This window comes from Thunnus thynnus, chromosome 8 (genome assembly GCF_963924715.1).
Source record: "Thunnus thynnus chromosome 8, fThuThy2.1, whole genome shotgun sequence".
NCBI classification, from domain to species: Eukaryota; Metazoa; Chordata; class Actinopteri; order Scombriformes; family Scombridae; genus Thunnus; species Thunnus thynnus.
Genome location: NC_089524.1, coordinates 25,160,154 through 25,174,710, shown reverse-complemented (window position 1 = coordinate 25,174,710; position 14,557 = coordinate 25,160,154). Strand labels below are relative to the sequence as shown.

Here is a 14,557-nt window from a genome sequence, read left to right as displayed (position 1 = left end):
TTTTGTCCAAGAATCTCACTCTATTATTGAGGATGCCAATGTTTTGAGGCCTCAGTGGGGTAATCATATGTGGCTCTCACACAGCTCTGAATGCTCAGCTGGTGTTGTTAGCTTAAAAGACAGATTCAGTGGATACGTTTTACATACAGATGTGATCCAGGTGGGCATTTTGTCTGTCAAGTGATTAAATACAATGACACTGCTTTTATTTGTGCTGATACTTATAGGTACAACAGCAAACTGGAAAATTATCATCTTTTGTCTTCTATAGATAATAATTTTACAAGCTGGTTAGATAAATACACAAATGCCACTTTATTTTCAGGAGGGGATTTTAACATCATCCTAGATAGAATAAATGACAAATAGCCACCTGGAGAGCCGAATATATCTAGCTCCACCTTAAAAATATTTATGGATAAATTTACCCTTGCACATATTTGAAGAGTGAAGTTCTCCACTGACAAAATGTTCACATAGAGCAATAAAATGGGTTCTAGTCAATCTAGATTAGATTTTTGGTTAATATCTGATGGGTTCAACACAGACTGTGTGGATGTTGAAAAAAGACTGATTCTTCCTTTTCAGATCTTTTCAGCCATTAAGAGATCTCTTTAAATGCATTTTCAATGTATGCAATGGGGGTCAAAATCCACAATTGTCCTTCCATGCAAAAATGTTTTCAAGTTTATCTTAAGCCAATATGAAGCTTCTGCTGCCCAAATTAGTCAAATCAAGTCAACATCTTTCAAAGTTAGTCTTTTTAGTGCCAAAGTCCCTTGTTTTTTTTTTATACTATCCTTCCACTGCAACTGAACAGGAAAACACTGTCAATGAAGACACAAAGAGGGTTGTTTTGTTTTTTTACACTAAAAAGACTAACTCAGTAGGATATCCACTTTATTTGATTAACTCAGACTGCTGAAGCTTCATATTATCTTCAGATAAACTTTTAAATACATTTTTGCTCAAAATGAGGACTGTGGATTTTGTCCCCCATCATGATGATTACAGTGAGCAAAACCTGCTTCAATGTTCGTTTGGCCACCTGACTGTTATTTTAAGAAAGACTTGAAAAACTGTGAACCTGAAACTGTTAATGGAAAATATACTCAAACAAAGACAAAGCTGTTGGGTCTTTATATTGAAAACAATAACAAAGTGCTGTAGACACCTTGATCGAAAAACATGAACTTACAAAATAAGTAATTTTTTCCTTCTCTAACTTCCCTTACCGCCAATAGACCCACAGTTGTTCATTTTGTTGGTAATCCAACATCTGCACGGTGATGGATGTGATTGTAACTGAAGACTAATGGAGTAATGCTTCATTAAGAAAAATTATCAACTGAAAAAATAACCCAACACATGTACCGTAATTAGAGTAAATGTAAATTGTTCCTTAGCTGATTTAATAAATCTAGATTTTTGGATAATATTTTGGAAATATTGTAAAGAAGCCAAACTAATGAGGAAATTAAACTCAATGAAACTCTCAAGCAGATCCTTTCAGTCAATTTTCAACAGTAGCTCTTAAAGGCATTGTTACTGCTCTGTAAGAACTCAAATAGGCTCTACAGCAGCTTGAAAAACGCTGGAACTGATTGTCAGTATTAAAAACTGTCAAAAATTGTAGTACCTGTGCACATCCAATAAACATCAAACAAGTGCTGGACCAAAGAAACAATGTAAAAAAGAAAGATGAGAGTCCGCACCCTGCACTGTTTAAATGCAGTTCAACACACACACACAACCCTTCAACAGACCAATGAGCATGAAACGAATGTGTGGAGTAAAAAAGGGCAGAGTGTTTATTGGTTCTCAGTCTTCACACCAGGCAGCGCATCACTCAGCAGTGAGGTCACGGCGCTCGCCACAGTCATGACATGGGCAGACAGAGACAGACACACACACACAGAGCCAGGTAAAGGGTGAAGGTTAAAAGGTCATTTATACATCACCCTCGCCACCTTCAATGATCTGAACTAAGGTTGTTGATGTCCTTGGTAAACAGTGAACGATGCCTGTCCAGCACGCAGGAGGCAGGGTTCACAGTGGTTCCACTTCCTCTGGTGGAAACATTCATTTCAACATTTTTCATGACTGTAAAAAAAAAAAAGGAACGGCAGATTCACTCAAAACACTTAATACAGGGCGAATTGTACATTTGTAGACAGTATGGTCAATTTAAAGGAATTAACATGAACGAATTTTCAAGCATGACATCAAGTTTCTTCATAATGACCAAAAATGATCCCAAAGGAGGAGACATTTGAATTCTCCACTCTCATTCCAAAACAGTATCCTCCAACAATCACGGAGTCATTACGTTAGTTATGATTGGCCTTAAAACCCCCAAAAATGATTAAAGAGACCACAAAACATCCTAAAGTGAAACATGTGTTTCCATTATCTTGACCATACACTGTACAGAAATGATAATAATAATAAAAAAAAAAAAAACATGTAAACTCAGGTTACAGCGAGGGAAACCTCACAAAAAGCGCTTGACATAATTTGGGTATTTATTGAGAGAAAGACTGATAAACCGAAATAAATTCAAATCAACCTCTCTAGTCTGGTTCAGTACAAAACAGGGAACTCAGACATACACATCAATTACATATCTTTTTTTTTTTTTTTTTATCTTTCTAGGTTAACATCAAATAAAGTAAACAGAAAGAGGGGAAATGATGTTGACTCCTGGGGTTACTGAGACAGCATCAATTCTTTAACTGCATAAACTTTAAATGGTGCTAATTCTCTTGTTGATATACCACATTGTAACTGACAGCAGGTTAAACTTGTCTGATTACGCCAGTGAAGAGACACCAACCAGCATCTGTAGATACACACAGGTAAACAGTCTCTCAACCGAACTCTGTCTCACCCATTTCATTCACAGTCCTTTTCATCTGCTGCCAACCACCAGTATTCAAACACCAGTAATGATCAGCCTCTTTAGTGCTTCAGCTCTGGGTTTCTATCATTTCATACAGTCTCTGCTTTACCTTGCAGAGAAAGCTCTTTCAATTTTGCATTTTCACCAGCCCTTAATGGACACAGTGCAATTTCTACCTCCTATCTGCTCACGAGTCCTCCTCTCTTTTACACTTCAGCATCCAATACATCACAAGCCAGCGTGGAGTCATAGCACGAGCTGGCAGTCAGCCACACAGACGATTAGGTAGCCGGTTACCTCACTGCTCAGCAGCGACGGCAGCCTCAAGGGATTGCCCATCTGGCTTGAATTACAATGTTTAAAAAAATAGAGAAGTATGCACAGAGCACACGCATACTTGAGTAACTGCCGCATTATGCCTGTCTTTGGCTTCCTCATTCATTCTTCCACAGGTTAATCCACTACCATCTCTCCTTTAGGAAAGGTAATATACAAAGAGCTGGACATCTCTTAATGGGCACTAAATTGACTACATTTGTAATGTTTGACCTAAATTGACTTACAAAGTTTCATTTCTGCATATTATGTGGAGGACAGTTTTAATGCATCAGTGGATGGATGCCTTCAGCAGGACAGCACAGTGCACAGTCCGCATCTTTGACAAGATATAAGCCTGAGAGTGGGGGCTTGACATTGTCAGGGTGGAGGGTTCAGGCCTGTGACCAACTGTGTCTGTGAAGCACATTAGTGAGGATCCACCGCTGAGAGTATATGGATATGTTCCCCTTTCCATCACCCTTTATCGACAGCCTGGAACAACTGTAACTCTGAACTTAATATACCCCACATATGTTTCCTAAAGTAGATACAGTACATGTGGAGGAGTGAAGGGATTGTGACGTAGGGCAAAAAGATTATGTAAACATACAATGTAAACAGCTGTTTCAAAAAGGGAGAAAGAGAATTTGATGAATATTACGGACGAAATGCGCCCCCATCATTGTCATCACCACAGTCCTGATCATGTTAGTTCATTTGCTCCCGACAAAAACAAACGGCAACCGTCTAATTCATGGCACACCGAAACATCTGCGATGCACACTGGAAACTGTAAATCCCACTGAAACACGTCAGTACCTACATCTGATTCAGCCTGCGCTTCATTGTGACAGTAACATCACTTGGCACTAATTATAACCAAGGTGCTTATGCTATTCCAAATCAGATACAATAGGATAGGGCCTAAAATTGGGTTGTGCTGGATCCTGGTTAATAGAATAAGGGGTCAAATAAAATCCACATGTACATAAAATATTCAAAATAACTGGAGGAAAAACAAAAATGTAACATTCAAATGTAACAGACAAAACTACAGTGACGTGCGATCATCTACTACATGGTAATACTGTGAACTGCACCATCCCTCCCAAAAAAAAGGAAAAAAAACAAAACAAACAACTAACAACACAAAACAATATCAACAAACAAGATTTAAAATAGACTCTGTATGGCTCCAGGTAGCTTTGAATGTCTGCTCCAGACCAGAGGCTCTGACCATATTAAGCAACAAGAAGAAGAGGAGATAAAATCTTGTATTCTCATTGCTCTCCCTTCTCTCTCGGACTCTTTCACAGTTTCAAGTCTGTAGTGTTTAGTGTGTGTGTGAGTCTGGTGAACCAAGCATCAGTTTTCTAAGCTGATGGCAGCCAACGGAGAGCAACCAGCACTGGAGAAATACAGGTTTGTAAAAGGAGTAACGATATACTCTTTGTCTACCCAACCGTGAACACGTCTTAGCTTAGATTCTGGGATTATCGTACCTATGTGGAACACAGACAATATTCCTGTAATTTAAGCAAATACCTCACCCTCCCACCCCCCCACCCTCGCCCTATGCAGTTATATAAACACGCACACATACATACAGAACACTTAGCGAGTATATGACAGAAAAAGGGGGGGGGACTAAGTTCTGTAATAAAAACTGGACACATTCAGGAAGTGTGGGAATTGCTTCTGCTGGAATCGATTGCGAATCAGAGCCCTTATGTTTACAACAATGCAATCAAACAGGCCTGTGTGTGTGAGAGTGTGAGTGCGTGGTTCATGTAAATCATCCCGTGACTCCAAGCCAACTCAAGTGAATGAAGAGACCAACGATATCTGTGTTGAAAGTGTGAACCGTATAAGTACAAAAAAGTGTGTTTCAAACCCTCCAAAGTCCAATGGGTTAGTCCGATGTGAGTGTGCGTGTTGTGATTGAAAGACTTTGTGGGTCCAGCTGATTAAAAAAGCCGGAAATCTTGCATTCGAGCATGGCGGGGGCACAAATAAAAATAGTTAACCCCTTAAAAAACGAACAAACAAACAAAAAAAAAACAACAGAGAGGGTTATTTATGTCCATCCAGGGACAGTCAGTGTGAGAGAGGAGAGGAGAAGTCAAATGGCTCCACTGAAGTGCTGAAACACTCGCAGTAAAAACAAAAACATAGAGAGCAAATGGGAGACAAGAGCAGTGGTGCAGGTCCTTGTTCAGTAGTCAACACATCCATCCATCCATCCAAACACACATACACACACATACACACACATACAAACACACACAGGGTACTCTAGTTAAGGCAGTGGTGGCAGGTGAGGCTGCAGTGAGGCCAGGGCTAGAATCGGAGAATCGGCGGTCAGGGCTCATGGCAGTGAAAGCTCCCACTACTGAGTCAATACTCCTCCTCCTCCTCCTCATCCTCCTCATCTGTTTCCTCATCCCTCTCTCCTTCTGTCGATCTCGTGCATCTTCCTCAGCATCAGTCACTCGAATGACATCAGATTGGCTGGCACCTGGGGGAAAGAGGAACATGAGTAAAATGCGAGTATTATCCAGTATTCGGTGTGTGCGTGTGTGTGTGTGTGTGTGTGTGTGTGTGATGGCACCGTACCTGTTGTCTATTGCTCTGACAGGCAGCACTCAGATGTTTGAACCAGAGCAAAGCGTTCATTCTGTTCCCAGCTTGGTACTTGTAGGTGTTACCTAGGCAACGGAGACAAACAGTGTGAGACGCCAAGGCTCTCGTTTTCCATCTGCATTCTCGACACTCTGGAAAGATGGCTGAAGCCTCACTTGACTTTGGCCAGCCCAGTGAAATAAAAACAAAGTTACGGTGGAAAGGTTCAAGACAGAGACAGCGGGTTTGTGTGCGCGCGTGTGTGTGCATGTTTGCGCGTGTGTGTGCATGTGTGTGCGTGTGTGCATTAACAAGAAGAATGCCAGATATGACTAGTACGCAGGCCACATGCTTAAACCGACAGCAAGACTACCGCTCAGTCAGATGGACACAATGTGAATGTGTGTGTTTGTATGTGTGTTTTAACATGTGCAGGTGATGCCAACATTCAAACCAAACTCCACTGACACAGTTCACCTTTTCACTGCATCTGTTTTCGGAGACATGACTGCTTGCTTGTGTTGTCAGTTCCTCTTTGCATTTCCTTGGCAATGGCAGAGTATGAGTGTGTGTGTGTATGTGTGTCTCTCAACATTAGGGCTGGGCGGTTAATCGAATTTGATTTTCAATTACAATTTTGGCCTCAAACGATTATGAAAACAAGAAAATTGAGATAAATCGATTATTGTGCTGCATTCCATTTCGCAATGATGCTCTGGTTTTGTCTTGTGTTATAAATCCAGCACATTGTGCATCTTAGCAGCCAGACAGCACAGTGAGAGACAGACAGGCGGAGTGGAGCTCTTCCTCACAGCAAGAATGTTTCTGCATTTAGCAAAACATTTAAATTCAGGCACATTTTTTGGATGAAAGTGACTTATTCAAACATCTTCAGGCTACTTTGTTTTAGTTTCAGTCAGACTTTGGATGCTATTATTTTAGATACAAGGATGCTTCGCCCTGTGAAATGATCCCTCCTTTCATCCAGATGCTCAGCGCTGTGCTTTTTCTGTCTTCAGTATTTTAATTGTGCACATGCTTACTTGTAAAAAGCTTATGAGAAACCTGGTTACGTGTATACATGGCAGAGAAATCAGTGTTCTCCAGGGAGTAAAATCTACCTGAAGAAACCAGGTTTCTCTCATCACATACTCTGATTACTCTGATTACAGAAAGCAGGTTTCTCGTTCATATGACAGATATCAGCTTTCTGGAGAAAACCGACTGTAACCTGGTTACAAGTGCATGTAAACACACTGCAGGATAATACAAGTCAATGATTTCTGTCAGACCTCTTGCTTCTCAAAGCACTATGATGAATGATCATTTTAGTACTGATCACTCTCCACACAACATGCATCTTAACAATCATTACAATAATATAATCTCAATTGTTTTGGTCTAATTTATTTTTATTTACTACTCTTTATGTTATTTATTTAAATATACTGTATATATATTTATATTATATATTATTTATTTTATTTATTTATCTTTTTTTACATTCATTTTTAAATTTATTTTTCAGTTGAATTATATTTAATTTTCAAGTTGTTTTTTTTTAAGTGCAATAAATGCATGATGTAATCATCGTGATCTTACTATTGAACAAAATAATCATGATAATGATTTTTTCCATGATCGAGCAGCCCTACTCACCATGCTCAGAGTCAGTCAACAAGAAGACATCAGGATGCTCCGGATCATCAGCCATCATGGCCATCAGACCCACCACACACACGCTCTTACTGGACGTTGACTTGAACTGGGAAGAGGACAAATGGGAACGGCATTAACTTTATTTTTCTGAGTACTGTTGTGTCTAGGAGGTGGAAGAGAAAAGTTAACGCTGGCTTTGTGTGTGTGTATGTGTGTGTGTTTGTGTGTGTGTGTAACCTCTCAGTCTTGCCTGTGAGTCTACATGTGGACTCCACAAGGTTCTCATTAGCCTGTGAGTGACACACAGGTCTGCAGTGATGTCATTGTTCTCATTATTCAGTGAGTGCTACCATCTGTTTGTCCCCCCACTGTGCCAGGCCCTGTCCAGCCCCACCACACACACACACACACACACACACACACACACACACACACACACACACACACACACACACACACACACACACACAATCACTGCATCTCACGTCCACTCATTCACTGTTTTTATTCCAGTTCTCATTGTCCCTCCTGCCTTCTTTCTCCATCTCTCCTCCTCCCTCCCCTACGCTCTCCTCTGAGCTTCTGTACAGTTTCAGTAAACGTTCCTGTCAAATGGATACAGTCCAAGTACTGAGACACACACACAAACACACATCCATCCTGCTCCACTTGTTGTTAATTTATGCCAAAACTAGATTAAAAATGGAGATTGATCTCATCTGCATTCTTGTCATCATTTCCTTTCTCCTGTGTACACCAAGTAAAAAACACATGAAGAACCACTATGCAGAAGTGTTTCGCCTTGAGCTCATTTTGTAAATAAACTTTATGAGAGTGACTAAGTAATGGCTATCAGATGTCAACACTAATTTCTTTATAAAACTGAGGTTGATTAGGGATAATTTGGTCCATTTGCGCCCTCACTTCTAACAAAACGTGCAGATCAGATGGCGGAGGACTTTCAGATGTCTCAGTGCATCTTATCCTCTCTGCACCTGAGCTCCTATGGTATTGTCATAACCTGCCTAAACAAACAAAAATAGTACAATTGTTAAACAGAGGGGGATGACGGACTGTGTGTCTGCGCGACTTACATGTTTTCTCTCAGTGGCCTTCAGGGACTTGGCAGGGTAGTAGTAAAGCTGAGTTCCGCAGAGAGCCACCCAGTATTTGGTCCAAGATGCCACCTGGAGGCACAAAGGTGAAATCCAGTCACAAACTCCACTTCAGCCTGATAGAGGGACTACAATATAGTAGTCAGGAGCTATTAGGTCATTTTAAAGAGTAAATCCAGGGATGATTTTTGTGGTTTTATTTATGTCTGGATCTGTGCTTACTTCAAAACCCTCAACTGGGACAGATAAAGAGGCAAGATTAGAAATGCAGAGACAGAGAGTTGAATGACGGAGAGGGGGACTAAATGTCTTTACTTGTCTGTGCTTGTTTGGATGACTGAAGAGCATTTTTTATCAGCTGGACACAAAAGTCACTATTGAGCAATTTGAACACTAATACAAGGAAAACAATGAGGATTAGGATGGATGAAAATCATGTTTAAGAAAAAAGGGACATAAAGTAAGTAAAGCTGCTAATTAATACTTTGGGTGTGGAGAATATTATCTGTCCACACAATCTGGACATGAGGCTACATGGGCAGATTTGGAAAAAATTTGAGAGCTTGTTACATCATCAAAGATGCTTGTAAATCACACGCACTACCTATGACAGTTTTAAGTTATTTCAACTACATAAAGAGCTCCAGATTTGTTTCCATCCAAAATAGAATAGGATAATCTCCGAGCCAATATAAAATGGCTTAAGAGGCACCAGGAAAACAAAGGCGGTGAAAAAGAAATGCATGCACGGTCACGGAGGGAGAAAATTAAAATGAGTATAAGGAACGGAAACAGACAGAAATAGAGATGTTCTGAAGGTTAAGGAGTCTCTGAGGCGCTATCTGTGCTGTGCACGAAGCATTTATTGCCCATCTGCTCTAGAACTCCTGTACAGAGTACATGTAGGTGTATGTGTGTGAACAGCGATGCACGTGTTTAGTTATGCATGTGAGTGTGTGTGTGTGGGTTCTCACTGTTGGTTTCTTGCCCTCCTTGAGTACAGTCTTCCGTCTCAACACCCCCTGGACTGTGACTGCCCCGGGATACAAGTGAACTGCAAGCTCCTCTGACTCGGCTGAACTACAACAGGACAAAAACAAACATTACGAGCTATATAAACAAACACGTGCACAAGAAAACATGCATGTTCTCATGCACACGCACATACCAGATGAAATTAGAGATGAGCTAGTAGTAAAGGCAGACGCAATCTGCAAAGCTACCTTAAACGCTGCTTGATGAATTAGTAAGCATTTTAAAACTAATCCTATTTCTGTCTTGCTTTCACAGAAGTGAATTTCACGGATATAAATCTTTGCACTGCTATCTGAAGAGAGGAGAGCAGAGACGGGCAAGGTGGTGTGCAGATTGTGTCTGTCTGGAGGATCAGAGCAGGAAGCCCAGTGCAGGAGCCCAGTGCAGCCTGGTGGAAAGAGAGAGACCGAGAGAGAAAAGAGACCCATCCCTAACCGCAAGGGACGCTTGATATGCAACGGCCATGAGAATTGGCTTTAATAATCCCGAAGAGTCTGTTCCTCTCGACTTTAGGAATGAGGATGTAACAGTTTGTTTCCAGCAACACATGGAGCTCAGTGCGACTGTGGAAACTCATTTTTAACTCCAAGTTGCAAAATATCTTGGAAACCTACCACAAGAAGAATTCTAGGTTGACTAGAAGCTCAATGTGTGTGTGTGTGTCTGTGTGTGTGTGCGCGCACGCACCCGCAAGTCAGACATGCAAGAAATTCAAGAAAGCAAAAGGCAGATTACAGACTGATAGTATGCTATAAAAGATAGAGAATCATAACCCCATATCACAACAGATCCTTTCCCCTACACCTGATTGTGATTTCACCCCAAAACACACACACACACACACACACACACACACACACACACACACACGTTTCCCATCACAAGATTATCCCAGCATTACACACACTCTAAGCACCGGCATACAGCGGCCCCTGGCAGGGACTGAGAGGCATGAAGTGAGGATAAGAGAGGGTTTGGTTCAGGTCAGGTTTGCTCCGGTCGGGATGTGTATACCTGCTGGGCCTCAGGACTCCTCTGTAGGGGATGCGGGACACACGGGTCACTGGGCCCAGAGAGTGATAGAACCGAGTCCTGTTCAGAATAGGATAAGATATGACAGGATAGGGGGCACGGAACACTGTTAAGGCTGTGCTGGCGGGTTTTTGTTGCTGTTTTTTTTCCCTCTTCAATTTGCATGAGATAGGGCTGGATGGAGGAGTGGTCGTCTGGTTAGAAGAGTTATTGATGGATTATTTAAGCGTTTAAAGAAATGGTTATTTGGAAAGGAGGTTAAGATGATTTTTAGGCCAGTTGAATTTTGAGCTTTTGGGTTTTTATTTCAGAACTGGTGAGTGTGGCACCAGACACTTGTTGGCACAGTGGGACTACTGGTTAGGGGATTTAAATGTTAAGCACTTAATACATTCCAGGCTGCCAGAGAGAAGCGTCTTTATATCTGTGCTGAAGTCTGAGAACAGTAGTGGAGGGATGAGGCATGACGGCCTTGGCTGCAAGGCTAAAAGCAAGGCGTGTGTGTGTGTGTGTGTGTGCGTGCGTGCGTGAGTTTTAATGGCGCATCATTTTGCATAGCTGTGTCTTGAGGCTGGAGCTTTGAAAATTGTACAATCACATCAGGAATGGGAATAATTTTTGATTCTGCACATGGATGTGATGAAAAAGCACTGCCGTCTTGGATGTTTTAGCCTTACCTCTCAAAAGCCGGCCAAGACACCTCTTCACTGAGCTCAGAGCCTTCACTGCTCCCTGCGTACAAAAAATGATCGTGTCACTGAAAATACAAACTGTGCAACGTGTTACATAGTGTACATGTGTATTTCTTACCAAGTGAAATACCACTGGACAAAGTTGAGCTCTCTGCATGTCCCCTGGTGGGACTGTGGCTCTCCATCACGCTATCGTCCAACAGATGGCGAGAACCAGCGTTGGGAAACGTAGCGCTTTTAAACTCTACTGTATTCATCTTGTGGATAAAACTATGTAAACACAGCAGAGAGAGAAAGAGAGACAAACAGAGAGGTGTCAGTATCTTTACTTTAAACCATTTGGTGTGTTTTCTTCAACAACTATAAAATGGTGGATCCATTTTAACTGACAGGTGGAAATACTGTTTTTCCACTTAATACAATACAAAAGCAAAAACTGACTTGTATCCCAGGCTGTGGCACTTCCTGTGTCCGTAGGGCAGCAGGTTTCTGGGGGAGGGAGGTGTAGCCGGGACTTTGGCTCCTTCAGCTGCTACCGTACATTTACGGCCACAAAGAGGAGATGCTGACGCTTCCTGGCCTGTGGGTAAGAGTGGGATGGAAAGAAAAAAAAAATTATAGACCATGAAGAGTGGAAAGAGAGAGAGGTAAAAAAATGATTTCCGCAGGTTTGATTCAACATTGAACTCCCACTCGTGATCTGTACAGAAACTCACCGACAAGATCCTCTTTGGAGGCATTTGCTCGTGGTGTGCTGGTGCCTGGCTCAATCTTCTGTGACAACCTAAATAAAGAACATTGCTATTTCCATCGGCTTGAATTCATCCACTGTGAATTTCTCATTATGAAAATTTATTGTGGGGATGGAATTTTTTTGGGTGACACAGATGAGAGTTGCGCCCAACAACAAGTAATAAAATTAGAAACAAGGATAATCACAGCTGTGACTGGATCAGTTAGTATGAGGTGCGGACATGTGGAGTTACTGTATGCATCTTATTTTTATTTTTCTTACTTGTAGTTGTCGTCCTCCACGAACTTCTGCAGCTCCTCAATATACCTGACTGAGTTGAGATACTTCTGTACATGAGGCAACACTGGTATATCTGAAAGAGGAAAGATAATGACAGACATTAGAGTTTATGTGGATGCACGTGGGTTTGAACACCTGTTACCAAAACTGGCAATCTATGAAAGCAATAAAGTATGCCTGTGAGTGAGGATATCAATTTTCTAAAGGTGAAGGTTGGTGAAATATTGAAATTCTGGAAATTACAGAAACATATTTGTACTTTATGGAAGTAATTTCTTCTCAAGTGCAGGTGTGATTCTTCCCAAATTAGAAGCTTAAAATATCTTAGCATGTTTGAAATATTTGACCGACCCTGGATATATCTGGAGGTAAAACTATATGAACTGAGTATATTTTATTTAACTTGTTCAAATGCCACAGAGACACACAGACGTACAGAAGTATTAGTGTCTCCATGGCAACAGAGAACGAAGTGACAAAGGCTGTTTCCTTCCAGCTTTTATACAGACTTCCTCCTCCTGTTTGTTCCTCCGCATGACAGACATGATGCATCACATCAGAGTACAGAGAGAGTTACAGTTTAGAAGCTGCTGATAAGAGGAACTATCTGTGAAGATAGTTCAGCTGGGTGATATCTGCCAACACTTTCTTTCCAGCCGCGTTGACAGAATCTCTTGTGCTTCAGCCACTCCACAGGCGGAGGTTGGTGCTCACAGAAAAGAACAAATTGTAACAAACTTTCTTTCCAGCCACCATATACCCTGACATCCTGTTAGCGTGTGTATCTAAACTCACCGTAGGTACAGGATCTCTGCAAGTCCGATATGATTCTGAGAATGTTATTCATCAGGTTTGATCTCTGTTCGTTCTCCAGTATGCTGCCCGTGGAGGGGTAGGCTGAGTCTATGTACGTCAGGTCAGACAGGTACATCCCTAAAACAAAACAGCAGACAGAACAAGATGCAACATGTTACATGACGATGTAACCCCTCAATCTTCCCCTCATGCTCCCATCCTTCAGCGAGTCAGCGTCCCCAGTGGGAGCCAAATGAGGACAGAGTCCATCTGTCAGAGGTGTTATTTCATACACCAGTGGGGAACACAAGGATTTTTCTGACCCAACACAGAGAGCTCTGCTCATTAGAAAGCAAATATGTAGATACAAACAAGGCTGGACATCGTAACAGGGCCAGATTCCCTTGGGTACATGATGCAAGCACCATGCAGCTGTGGGTTTCATGGTGCGAACACCAGCTGGTAATTGCATGCTGCTTATTTAATATCTCACAGGCCAAAACAGACCCCGCACAAACTCCCATTTGCATATACTTTGCTCGAGTTTCAAAATGTTTTTTTGCCGTGATCCATTCCACACTAATCTAAAAGATAGCCTTGAGTAGATGACTGATCTTCTCTTCAGCCTTTCCAACTCAAGCTCGTCTTCTCTACATCTCTCCCCCGGCTCTTTTTGGCAGACTTGGAGCAGAGCTGAGATTCTAAGTCTCTCATTACATAAATATTAACATTAAGAGAAAAACCCAGGAGCAGCTTCCCACCATTCTGAAAAGTGATTATCAAGCTTTAGAAGTGAACTGATGGTGCGCCTTTCCTTCCTCCTCTTTCTCTTGCTCAATGTTTCTTTCACACGCCAGCGTCGAAATTGAGTGCAGATGTAAGAAAAGTTATCACACAGTAGACTACATGATATCCACACCCGTGCATTTCTTGGAAATTTGGGTTATTCTCGCAGATGTGTGCACACAGTGATAACGTAGTGCATTCAGAGTCTAAACACAGATGCACAAATAAGCAACAACAACAGAACTGTAAAACCAGATCCAGTAGATAAAAAGGGCAAACCTTGTCTTCAGATAACATACACACAAACACAACACCATCTGATTAGAATCAGAAAGAGGGGGAGAGGCAGAGTGCAGAAGAAGCACTTTACAAGCTTTTGGAGACACAGCTGTAAGGAGGAAAGTGAGAGATGGGGAGAAGAGGAGGAAGAGAGGGATCCTGAAGGCTTAACCGCTATAGCTGCTCTTCTGAGAGCATGTCAGGGATAACAGCAGTTAGTCATGCACAAATCCAGACTGCCTGGAACACCCACAGACAGATGTGTGTTTTAAAAGGACCTGTGGTTAGG

General features: G+C 41.7%; 1 protein-coding gene across 9 annotated transcripts in view; it reads right to left on the bottom strand.

Moving 5' to 3' along the window:
- Window positions 1-851: 851 nt before the first annotated feature.
- Window positions 852-14,557, bottom strand: part of ralgps2 (Ral GEF with PH domain and SH3 binding motif 2) — an 82,150-nt gene continuing 68,444 nt past the window's right edge. For 8 of the 9 annotated variants that reach the window (XM_067597441.1, XM_067597444.1, XM_067597438.1 and 5 more), the window contains 12 exons: window positions 13,204-13,341; window positions 12,391-12,481; window positions 12,092-12,159; window positions 11,817-11,955; window positions 11,494-11,645; window positions 11,361-11,415; window positions 10,666-10,743; window positions 9,591-9,696; window positions 8,596-8,688; window positions 7,502-7,607; window positions 5,837-5,928; window positions 852-5,738 (listed from right to left, as the gene is read on the bottom strand). In XM_067597441.1, coding sequence (XP_067453542.1) covers window positions 5,709-5,738; window positions 5,837-5,928; window positions 7,502-7,607; window positions 8,596-8,688; window positions 9,591-9,696; window positions 10,666-10,743; window positions 11,361-11,415; window positions 11,494-11,645; window positions 11,817-11,955; window positions 12,092-12,159; window positions 12,391-12,481; window positions 13,204-13,341 — 1,148 coding nt within the window. In that variant the 3' untranslated portion in view covers window positions 852-5,708. The remainder of the gene's footprint in view (window positions 5,739-5,836; window positions 5,929-7,501; window positions 7,608-8,595; window positions 8,689-9,590; window positions 9,697-10,665; window positions 10,744-11,360; window positions 11,416-11,493; window positions 11,646-11,816; window positions 11,956-12,091; window positions 12,160-12,390; window positions 12,482-13,203; window positions 13,342-14,557) is intronic. The other variant, XM_067597440.1, reaches the window with a different exon arrangement.